Genomic DNA, 12847 nt, shown 5'->3' with positions numbered 1-12847 from the left:
AGTTAAAAAATTACTTTAAAAAAAGAGAACTGATAACCAGTATTGTAAATTATTCCCTTAATAATGTGTTTCTGAGATTTTGGCAGTAGGGGGCACCAAAAGAACTTCTTAGCTTGTCTGGCTCTTGGCACCTTCTACTTATTTGGTGTCCATCAATATTTATAATGTATGTCAAAGTGTTTTGAAAACATAAAACACAATTCCAAGATGTTGTATTATAGTAAGAACGATATTAACAATGCTGTTATTGCAATTAAGTACTTCAGTTCTGAATAAAAAATTTTTAATCTAGTGTATAAGCTACCTACAGTAAGGAGACATCTTCAGGATAATGGGGCCACTATGGAGTATTATGAAAATTACTATAGATTCATTTTATTATTTGCTTACAATTGAGTCTATTTGGCTAAGATTTTATTGAATCACGTGTAAATGACTAGAAAATTAAACGAATAATATTAAGAGCAGGAAAATACCTAAAGATAATAGCTCAGCTAGATTTTATTGAGAAGAGAATAACGTAATCCCATGCATACTAAACAAGCACCCCCAGGTGGTTTTTATTGGTTTTTATGCCCTGGAATGTTTGAGAACCATTACATAAATTATAGTCAGCCTTAACAAAATCAAAGGAAAATGACATTTAAATGTTATCACCTGCCCTAGAATAGTTTTGTCGATTTTGATAGAAATTAAGGAGAAAAAAATATATACTTAGAAAAGAGACAGAAGTCAAAAGAGAAGCCTAAGAGATTAAATATGTAAATACACTCACCTATTTCAGGAGTTTTATGAAAAAAGGGTGAACTCCAGGACTGCCAGTACCTTTTAGCTTTTTCTTGACATCTTACTTGAAATACGTACTTAGTGTTTGGCTGCAAGTAGAATTCTGACTGTTGCACATATGTAAAATTGGTGTCAAATTCTTTAACCTAAAATGGATGAATAACCATAGTGAAATACCATAAAGAAATGATGCAGTGTGCTTTTAAAACAATTATTCCATTTAGCAGAAATGTATGGACACTTACTATGTTCCAGGACCCTGGGAAAACAGAGAGGAATAGGCTACTTTGTATAAAAGATGGCCAAAGATAATCAAATACATGTTATTTAACCTTAAAAGTGAAATACATGTTGCTTAGTGTTTGACAACTCTTTCAAGCTTTTAAATATCAAGAAATTCCAAAATGTAATATAGTCTTAATTTTGGAACAGCTGATTTTAATAGGGTGGGAGAAAGGGGGACATAATAGCAATTGTTTGAATTCAGTCTTTCTTCCCTCCTCTCTCTCTCTCTCTCTCTCCGCAGTTGCATATTTAGATCAATAGTCCTTCCTGAATGATGAAATAATTTCACTTGTGAATGATGACTTTTGGAAGCAATTACCTACAAACTAAGCTGTTAAATTGGTCCTTATTGCAGATCTATGCATTCTACAAGGATATATGTATCCTTTCTCATATTATATGGGAAAACAAAACAAAACATTTAAGACTGTTGAAACGTGAAAATCCAATGGAAGATAAGCAAGAAAATAGCTGAAGGATAAACTTAAAAATCATTTTTCTGGGACTACAACCTGCTATAAAATATGATGAAAAAGGACCCCCAGACAAGCTGGTTCAGATGGGAGAGAAAAACCAAGGCATTTACACAGTGCCTTAGTGTGTTGTAATAGTGGATCTACTGAAAACAGTGAAGCACAATTGAAACATAAACAAAAAAAGTCTAGAAATGCATTTATTCAGCAACTGGGAGAAAACTGTTACCATGAAAGAGAAAGTTAAAACTATCACGATTAAAACACACACACACACACAAAACAAGGTATACATGTCATTTAGAGATTCTAATGTTTTTTGTTTTTTTTTTTAAAGGTCAAGTTTTGTTTTTTTTTGAATTTATTTATTTATGGCTGTGTTGTGTCTTCGTTTCTGTGCGAGGGCTTTTTCTAGTTGTGGCAAGCGGGGGCCACTCTTTATCGCGGTGCGCGGGCCTCTCACTATCGTGGCCTCTCTTGTTGCGGAGCACAGGCTCCAGACGCGCAGGCTCAGTAATTGTGGCTCACGGGCCCAGTTGCTCTGCGGCATGTAGGATCTTCCCAGACCAGGGCTCGAACCCGTGTCCCCTGCATTGGCAGGCAGATTCTCAACCACTGCACCACCAGGGAAGCCCTAGAGATTCTAATGTTAAAACCCAGTCTTAACATAAATCTTTAAAACTTGCAATGCATTGAAAATGTAAAAATCATAAAAATATCTGTTTTGGGCTATCACGTTTCCTGAAAGATATCATTCAGAGTTTCCGTAAGCCACATTTCTACCCACGGCCCTTGAAATTTTCTGCTCTTCTAAATATGACTGAAGGCCCCTAGAGTCTACTGGGATCCAGGAGAGATTTTATTAGTGCCAAAAGTTTGACTTCCATATGCACCCTGCTTCATATGAGCTTCTTTTGGAGGGGAGTTGCTGTTCTCCAATATGTCTCTTGCCATTATGTTTATAGATAAGTCCTCTAAGAAGAGATATACCCTAAAGTACAGCCAGAATTCTAAAATAGAAAGAAGAATTTTATGGAACTGTTAACAGTTGTTTCTACTAAGAGGCCAACTAGGTGCCTGCTTAGGGCCTTGCAAGCTGAATATGGTACCTTCAAAATGACACTTTCAGAGGCTACAATGGACATTGAGAGAGCTGGACCTAACTGTGTTCCTATGCAGAGGGTATGACCTCAAGGGCCAGAAATATAACTTTATTTTTATAGCAGCTGCTTTCTTTTTAGAGCCTCAATTCTGAAGGCGTGAGGCCTGGAAACTTAATCTCCATCATTTTGAGGTACCTCTTTTCTTAGGGTTACACCTAAATTTCTGGGAGCACCCTTGGGTGAAGGGGAGAATCTCAACCTATTCAGAGCTCTATAATCCCAACTTCCTCTGACTCCCAACCTGGGGCATGGCCCAGAATGAGGGGTCCTGCTCAGTAACCACCCAAGTCTAAACTCTTTTTGTTCTCCCCCCTTACCAACCTCTTCCCCTCACCCATTTCCGCCTCTCTCTGCTCAGGAATCTTTATCTAGTGTTTGGTGTGAGAGGGAAGGGGGATGGGGATTGAGAAACCCAGTCATGACTAATCACATGTTCTTACAAGTCTTCTGTCCTATACTAGCATTGACACTTTTGAAATGCAAAGGCCAAGGATTTGAACCTTGGCTATCTGCCTGCTGTTCTAGTAGCCATTCCAGGAAAAAAATGAATGCTTGGTTTTGTGCAGCCCATGAGCTAAGAAGAGTTTCTACATTTTTTAAATGGTTGAAAGAAAATCCAAAGAAGATTATTTCAATGATGCATGGAAATGATCTAAAATTCAAATTTCCGTGTCCAAAAGTAAAATTTTACTGGAACACAACAATGTCCATTCATTTACATATTGTCTATGGCTGCTTTCATGCTACAAATGCAGAGTTGAATAGTTGGGACAGAGATCTTATGGCCTGCAAAGCCTAAATTGTTTACTATTTGGCCCTTGAATAAAAAGTTTGCCAATACCCTGGTCTAGCTTAATCAGAGACTCGAGTCATTGTTAATCCACTCACTTGAACTTCTAGTCAAGATTTCCCTACTTTACTATCACTGCTATTGGCACCATTAAAGGCAAATAATAATACTACTAATAGCTAATGTGTCAAAATATTATCTGTGGGAACCAGACATTATAAATATCAATGGAAATACAAAAATGATTGTGGAACAGTCCTGTCTTCCAGGGGCTCATAGTTGAAGGATGGGAAAATACACGTGTAAACACGTAAATACAAACAACATGGCAAATGTTCCTGAAATAAGGTACACAGAAGTGGGCAAGAATGCCAGGGAGGTAGGGAGACAGTCCATGAAGATAACCAACAAGTAGATATTCTCCCCATGGTGTCAGCCTTGCAGGTTCACCGGAAGGACTGGCTGATACCTCGTAATCTATATGCAGCTTAGCTAAAAACAGCTGAAAACACCCTCAATGCACTGATTTTGATTTTCAGGTGGGCATCCTTGGCTCGACCACACCTGCTGCATGGCTCTCCTGGAGGTTAAGATGAAGCGGAACAGTAACAGCCAGCATTTACTGAACATTAACTCTATTCCAGGCTCTGGGCTAGCTTCTTCCATCATTTGATCACCCCCCAAACCATATGAGGTAGGTGCTTATCTTATCCCTCTTTTAGGTGTGGTAATAATGAGTCCCAGAGAAGCTAGGGAACTTGCCCAAGGCTGCACCACCAGAAAGTGGCAGAGCCAGGCTTTGAACTCTAGAGTCTATGTGCTGAGCCACAAGGCTTTCTGCATAGCTGTCTGCCGCTTTGAAGTAAAGGGCTTCCCTCCATCAGTTCTCTGATGCAGGCAGAGCTGAGGTGGAAGAGCAGATCGGTAGTCCTTTGTGTCTGCCCACTCTTCCTGACTCTCGCTTCCTGTCTCCTTACAAGGAGGTAAAGACAACATTTTATGCATGATCCAGATGAAACTGACGGGTAACAAATGTAAAAAACAAAGCATCATTCTGGCTGTTACCAACTGGACTTGGGTCATCTGTGTGAGTAATTACATTTGGAGGAATCATGGTAAAAGGGATAGGATACAGATTTTGAATTGAAACTGGTTCCTTCATTTTCCAAACGTTTTTGGGGTGCCCAAAGTGATGCAGGGTCTGTAAGAGGCACTAAGTTACTAGCGCTGTAAGCTTGGAGAACCTGGCTTAAGCTTTTTTCAAGCCCTATGTCCTCATTTCGATGATGGAGCTGATACTACCTATCACAAAAGATTGTGATGAAGATGAAATGAGGTAACAAATATTCTTTCAGCTCCTTCATTTGCCTGCTTCTGATAAAGAGAAGGTTTTGAAAAGGGAGCTCAGATTTACCTCTGAGTTACCAAGTCTCACAGTGGCATATGTAGCACTGCCAAGGGGAGCAGAGAACAAGAATTTCAACAAGAAAACAGTTGGTTTCTGAAAATCTATTCAGAGATACTGATACTGTAACTCCTTTCTATTTTCTAAACATTCTTATAGCTTATTACTTCCTCCTAATTATGCCAAATAAAGAAATTTCATGTTCTCAATATCATCCTATGACCCTGACACTACCCAGGTGTCTTATTAGAGTAAGGCCTCATCCACTCAAAATCTAGGATGAGAGTTTCATTTGGGTTGTTTTCAAATTTACCTAAATTCCACATATGCCGAAGATTGTCTGTGAAGTTTTTAATCTTGCTTGTCCTAGGCTTCAAGCATGGGGTTGCTGTGCACACAAATGCCGCAGTTATTTAGTCAACGAGTCCAGCAGAATCTTCATTTGGTTACTGACCAAATGTTGCAGAACATGGACTTGCATCCAAGTGTAATCTAAACAACTAAAAGGTCACATTTCTCAGGTACATTAACAAAGGTAAATAAACAACTTGGCATCGGGGATTTCTTTTTAAAGAGCAGTCTTTAGAGCATGTCATGAAATCAGTATAGTTTTACCCTCATTTTCTTGACACTCTTTAAACATATTGTTCTGCAGCAAAGCCAGTATCGTTCATGTTCAGAATGATGAAGACTTTGGAGCCATGCTAATCACCAGAGAATAAATACATATCATTTCACTTAACTCTCTGAAAACTGGTAAATTCATACATGACACATAACTATTAATTAAGCAAAGCCATAAACTCCATTCCGTAATTATTTTGACTAAATGGCAGTTTATTGTACTTAAAAATAATAAAATGGCATTTGTTTTCAAATACACTAAAATTGGTACTTTTTCTTCAGTCAGGCTAGTGTTACCCTGTAGTTCAAATTAGTGAGTTTTTATTATAATGTTCACAGGTGCTGTCGTGTGATGTGATTTTATTAATGCACCTTGTACCTATGCCTCTCCTAAGACACTTGCTAACTTATCATTGGTATTTAAGGATGGTTAGTTTGCCTAGACATTCACTTTTTACCTTATGCTCATCTAAGACTAATATAGTAACAAATTTTACATTTTGGATTGAACATTTTTCATTTAAAAAGAGACACCCATGAATCTGAAGCTTTTTGAACAGATTTTATTTCCCCGAATGGCTGTTAAATTTCAGCATAGAATACTTACATTTTATATTCATAATCACTGATATAAATCTCACCCTAAGAGACAGTGAATTACAAGGAGCTAAACAGATGAATCTGTCCTAGTTGGACATTTGTCTATTTAGCAGTTTACAAAAGGCAAGAGACCTTTTCAGGAAACACCTCTCTATTTGGAAGCATCATTATTAAAAGTAGAGTGGTTTGAATATTACATGAACAATCAGATAAAAACATGTAAAATAGATCATTATACATCCACTGTGGTCACTTGACTATTGGCTGGCTTTTCTTTCACTCACTTACATGCAAAAGAATAGTGAAAGTTAGCTTACGTTCCAAGTTTGGTTTGTTGCAGCCTTGTATCTCATTTCACAGGAAACCTTTTCAATTGATGTTTGACTATTCCAGTGGATTACGGTTTTGGGCACTGTAGTATTTATATCCTCAGCCCTGGAAATAATGGATGCAGAAGGTATCACTAAAGAAAAACAAAAACAGAAATCCAGCAGCTTAAAACTTGCCTAGGGAGAAATCAATATTTTTTCATCAATATTTAGACATGTTAAAACTCAAAGTACCAAAAAAAAAAACAAACTCGTGATCTAATTAACATGAAATTTTTCTTGTTTTCTAATCTATTATGTAGGAGAAAACTGCTGTTCTTAAGTAAAATTCTATTCCACCCATTCTCCATTTCTGTTAAATGGAGCTCTGTCTTGTCCTTTCCCACCTCATACTCCCCTGTATTCTGAACTAATGAAATTCTGAAGCCTGGCCTATTAACAAAAGAATGTGAAAAGGAGGTAAAGAAGATATCTCTTCTTTTCCGCATCTGTTTAGGGAGAAATGATGTTTTGCAACCTAAATTTAGTTCAGAGTATCTAATTTGGTAAGATGTAAAATTAAGATCGTTCACAATAATATTTTTATTCTCTTGTGTCATAGGGAAATTTGTATGAATATTTATATCTATTGCTAACTTGTTTTGTTATCTATTAAAATAAATCTGTACTTGAAAGTATGATTTGAACAAGGAGTCTTACAAGACTCTAAGACTTTACAAATTATTGCTGTGTTCTGTGATTATGATTTTCAAAAGGAAACTGAAATTCTGATTGGTCATCTTACTAGTTATTTTTTGTACTAGGTGTAATGGTGTAACTGGAAGCTCTGTATTTCTAAACTGCGTAAATTCTTGTAAATTTGTTCTGTCTGGACAGAATAAAATCATGGGCACTTCCCATTTCTCCTATATGCATAGTAGAACAGTGAAAACCTATAACTGTGTTAGACGTATTATTTAACAAAGAACTCAAGAACCTGTATGTGTGTTTTTAGAGGCCATTATTACAGCTTAATATTCTCTATGAATTAGTTTCCTTTTTGTTTATTCTAAGTTTATAAAGTATTCTTTGGGAAATTTGTTTTATTTTCAATGAATAATATTATCTAAAATTATGTGCACAGATATATGATTTATAGAAAAATATAAAAATTAAAGATTTGCTTTCTAGTAGCACTGACCTAAAATAAAATCCTTGGGCTAAACCCAGTATAGAACATAAGTAGTAGTAGCAGGATTAATCTAATTAAAGAGCTTACCATACTGAAGTTTTATCATCTGAATTCCATAGGTGGTTTCCTTTTGCTAGTTTAAGCTTCTTGTAATGAGAATCAGAATTCAGAGATTTCTAGAGTCAGGGAAGTGGATCTCCAGGGCTCTGAAACCACTTGGGACCATTTAAGCACCCTCAAGGCTACAAATTACCTACCCCCTCCTGTCTCCCACCTCTGAGTGTGACCTGCCACAGACGTAACAGCACAAGCATTCCGAGACCCTTTTGCAGAAAGAAATATTCTGGGGAGGAAGCAAAAGTCTGCTTAGTCCTATGAGAAATGCGGATAGAACAGTAAGTCTGGTCTAAGATAGAGTCTTAGCACAGAGCAGATCAATGCAATAGAGATCTGATGGTTTAGGTTTGAATGAGCTTATATTTTTCAAATAAAAACATGTTATGTAATATGTACTTGAACATTAGTTTGTTACACAAGACTCAGAATGTTGAATTTTTGCTCTCATTGCTTTGGTTTCATACATTCCCATTAGATCTTACATTTTTTTAAAAAACCGTCAATTCCATCGTAGATGCCATATCTTTAGTTTCCACTTATATTGAAATAAAGAACCATATTGTAGTTCTTTGGTATCTTTCTAACAACATGTATTTACTTATAATTATTCAGTGGGGAGAACTATGTTCAAAATGGCAGCCAGAAGGCACTGCATTTTCCGTATTGAAACTTACTTCTCTATAAGAGAAGTTTAAGCATTCCTCTCACATGTCATTTTGGCAGTGTTACTGCACTATTAATTCAGCCCTGCCTTTCAGCATATCTTCCTAACTTAATTAAAGACCAATCCCGTAGCCGTTATGTGGAAATTGCTCCCAGGAGAGTCCTCTGTCTTCAGTTTCATAGAACAGTTCATATATCTAACTTGCAATGTCTTATTCTTAAAGTGCCACAAATGAATATAGTTCATCCGTTAATAACCTAGGGGTTCTGTTGGGAGTAGCCTCCTACACTGTCAACCTGTGCTTTTCAACCTGAGTTTCTAAGAGTCCATTTTGGGATACTGAGAAAGGAGGAGGAGGAGGAGGTGGAGTAACTCTAAACAAGAGGCTCCCTGGTTCAGTGTGAAAAGCAGATTTGGAGGTGACAGCCAGATGAGATTTTCCCTTTATGGGAGGTGGGGTGGTGGTTAACTACAGCAAGTCGGCAAGTCTGAGATGAAATCTGGCTCTCCTCCTTACTAGCTATGTGCTCTGAGCAAATTATTTTATCTCTTTCTTCATCTATAAAATGGGTACAGTGGTACCATGCATGATTGTTTTCAGAATTAAATGTGATTTGCATGTTAATTGTCTGGAACACTATAGGTGTTCAATAAATGGATGCAGTGACACTAAGGTCATAATAAGATAACAATGGTAATAATAGCAGTAATACTAATAGTAATAATCTCATTCCTAAAAATGATACTGCCAAAATGATACTGAACACGATAGCCTTTAAACATCATTAATCCATTGAGGGGAACCTGTTTTTAAGATAAGGGCATGTTATGGCTATATCCTACCTCAAAATGTAAACTTACAAAAATGTGGAGAACTAACTCCAAGAATATACAGCACAATGGAGTTACTATTCATCACCGTAGTCAGCAGTGCTTGTTTTCAAAGCCAATATTCATAGCATAAGGACAGATTTTTAGACCAATCTTATTAGTTGAGATAGTTCAGTTTAGTTGAGACGTTGAGATATTAGTTCCAATAGAAGACCCCAGGAGTCCCCAAAGGATACCCATGTTGTGCCCCAAGAGGTGTCACATCCCCTAGAACATTAATCAGCAGGAAAGTTGTCAGACACATTGCAGTGTGCTTTTAAATAAAGACTGAGGATAAGAGTTGAGGATACTAGAACTAGAGGCTTCCTAGCTCTGCAAACTCAACTTCTAATGCCACCTAGCCTTGGTTTCCTCATGTATAAATTATAATCTCTTCTACAAAATAGGACTGTTGTGAGGGTTAAATAAGATAATGTATGTAAAAGCAGTTAGCACTGAAGAAAGTGTGCCATAAATGTTAGCTACTGAAATCAACTTTAATAATAAAAACAGGAATAATTGGCACTAGAATCTCCAAAGAGAAGGTGATTCACACTTGGTGCTCTTTGGCTGAACTCTGGCTTTAGGACTAGGATATAGTTGTAAAAGGCTCAAGGGCAATCACTTTTTGGAAGTTATCTTAAGGAAAAAAACAACTACTATGCAAAAATTCAGCCAAAAGATTGTCCGTGGCAGTGTAGTTTATGATGGTGAAAAATTGGGAACAGTAATAAGGGACTAATTAACGATATTAATTAAAAATAAGATTATAGATTAAATTAATAGAAATATGTATTCTATATTATTATTTCTTTAAAAGGCAAGTTCTAAAATACCTGAAACAAAACATGTTAACTTTTGTTGAATCTGGCTGGTGTACATAGAGATGTCTACATAATTCTCCACAATTTTCTATGTTTTTTGTAGAACTTTTCAAACAAAATCAAATAAAAACATATCTTCCAAAATAGCATGTACAGTAGAATGCTTTAGTATGCTGTACTTCTCACAACATAAGACTCATCACACTTTATTATAATCTTTATTTCTTTCCCTCTTCCCTGGTAGATTGCAAGATATTTAGGACAGGAGGTATCTTCCTTGTCTATCTCATTCTCCCTAGCCCTTAGAACAATGGTTAAACATAAGAAGTTCTCAGTAAATATTGTGAAAAGACATACCCCATGTAGAAATAAGACTGGAAGAATATACAACACAGTGGCAGCCTTACTTATCTTTGGCTTGTCTCAGACAGTGGCTTATGGGTAATTCTTGTTTTCTGTATCATGATCTTCAGGAACTTTAGGGAAATTCTTTTCAGATCTCAACTTCATTTGATTAGGTCAGAACAAATTAGTTGTTTATTTGTAAAGCCATTACAGAATTTCTTATTCTTTACCTATATCGTCCAGGTGAATTTGCACTTGTTTTGACTTCTTCGTGCCCAGTACATTTGAAGCTTGGACCCAAACCAAATACTTCTTGCCACCTTGCAATGAATCAGTGGAGATGTTAATATAACTTGAAGTGAGATACTCTTGCTCTTCTTCTGTCTCTAAACTTAAAAAAAAAGATTATGATCACCAGTTATGTTGGTTTGAATGAATTATTCCTCAATTTTTTTGATGCTATCTTTTTAGCTTTCTTTCAGAAGGCAACCTTTTACTTAAAAATGAATCAGAATTGGTTTCACTTTTAGAATTTTTTAAAACAAAGTCAAGACCATCCAGGGCCATAGTATGACTTTCATGGGCCCTAAACACTTTTGCCTTCATAGACCCCTTCTTCCATTAACATAAAAAAGTTTATATGTGTGTAGGTATGTTTATGTTTATATATATATATATATATATATATATATATATATATATACACACACACACACACATATATTCATATAGATTATGTTTCACAACTGCTGATATAAAAGCAACTATATTAATATCACATATTAAACCATTTTCTTTGACCTAATGGTTCATTTTTTCCTGTGATTTTAAATGCAATTAAACATCTTGTAGACTCCTGAAAGTATGGCGAGCCCTGGGTTCTGTGCCTACTGTACCTCTTTGGGAAGGGCAGCTGTGGACATGGCTTGAACTAAATGGGCTCCCTCTGAGAAGGAGCATTGCACAGGGGTTCCATGCGAGGGCTTTGTAATAAGGACTGCTAACTTCATGGTAAATAAGTATTGAAATGTGAAAATAAGAGAACGGCAACTATGTGTAAGTAGTAAGTAGGGCATCTTTGAATATTTTCCAGTTAGAGAAAACCACATACATGTTGTTAATTGGTTTGTGGCTAATTCTTTTATCACACGTATTGAGACCACAAGTCAAAATGGAAATGTATTCTCAAACCGACATTAACCATAGCTACTAGGTAATCTAATTCTTCTTTTAAAGTCTACCCCTCATATCAGCACCTAGACCACAAAGCACTATTTTAGATGAAGAATCTAATTGTAATGACTGACTATATACTTTAGGACAATTTTTGCATACAACTGTATGTTACAAAGTTTTTTAAATTTCTTACTTCTATTTCTTTTTTTCTTGTGCTAATTAATACATAACAGATTATTTGTTGAAGGGAGTCAGCATGATTTATATTTTTCTGAAGTTTCCATTCCACCTAATCCTAGTTGTAGTTAATAGATTTTTAATAAACACTGCTGATTTGTGGTGATAATGGTGAACAGTATTTTTTAATTTAATCATTCATTCAACAAATATTTATTTAACAGCCACTATATTCCAAGCACTACTTTAGACACTGGGGCTACCACAGTGAACAAAACAGGTAAAGTCCCAACCTTTGTGGAGCACACATTCTGGTGGAAACAAATACATATATAATATGTCTTGTGGTGATAAACATTCAGAAGAGAAAAGAAAGGGGTTAGGAAATGCTAGGAGTAGGTGTGGTGGTATTTTTTTTTTTTTTTTTTTTTTTTTTTAGGGAGATTGGGAAGACCTATCTGAGCATCTGAGAAGGTAACACTAGAGCAGTAAAGAATCAGGTCTTGTGGCTCTTTGGAGGAAGAGCATTCTAGGTGATATGCAAAGGCCCTGAGGCAGGACCTTGCCTGTCCTGTTCAGGAACAGTAAGGAGGTCATTGAGGCTTGGTAGACTGAGGGATGGAGAGGGATGAGATGATATCAGAGAGTCCTAGAGGAGGGGGAGATTTAGAAGGCATTGTAAGGTCACATAAGGCCATGGAAGTGTGCTGCCTTTGATCTCTGAGTGAAATGGGAGATTTTGAGCAGAGGAGTGACATCTGATGTGCATGTGAAAAGGATTACTCTGACTACTTGTGAATAATAGACTGTAGCAGGGCAAAGGTGAAGGCTAGAGCACCAGTTTACTAACGCAGGTGAGAGATGATATGTCTTGGACCAGGCAGTGAGAAATCAGTTTTTTAAAGACAGAGCCAATAGGTTTTGCTGATCAGTTGAATGGGGGGCGTGTTAGAGAGGAATCCAGGAGAACTCCAATGATTTTAACCTGAATACTGCAAAGGATGGTGTTACCACTTACTGAGATAGGGAATGCGAGTCTGGGGAAAGG

At 36.6% G+C, this 12847-nt stretch overlaps 1 protein-coding gene across 3 annotated transcripts in view; it reads right to left on the bottom strand.

Moving 5' to 3' along the window:
* Nucleotides 1-12847, bottom strand: part of IL23R (interleukin 23 receptor) — a 54479-nt gene that overhangs the window by 21415 nt on the left and 20217 nt on the right. For all 3 annotated transcript variants that reach the window (XM_036871397.1, XM_036871406.1, XM_036871416.1), the window contains exons 5-7: nt 10677-10837; nt 6444-6589; nt 776-932 (exon numbers count right to left, since the gene is read on the bottom strand). In XM_036871397.1, coding sequence (XP_036727292.1) covers nt 776-932; nt 6444-6589; nt 10677-10837 — 464 coding nt within the window. The remainder of the gene's footprint in view (nt 1-775; nt 933-6443; nt 6590-10676; nt 10838-12847) is intronic.

Source organism: Balaenoptera musculus, chromosome 1, assembly GCF_009873245.2.
Source record: "Balaenoptera musculus isolate JJ_BM4_2016_0621 chromosome 1, mBalMus1.pri.v3, whole genome shotgun sequence".
Classification (NCBI taxonomy): domain Eukaryota; kingdom Metazoa; phylum Chordata; class Mammalia; order Artiodactyla; family Balaenopteridae; genus Balaenoptera; species Balaenoptera musculus.
The sequence above is the reverse complement of the archived record's forward strand: the minus strand, read 5'-3'. Positions and strand labels throughout refer to the sequence as shown.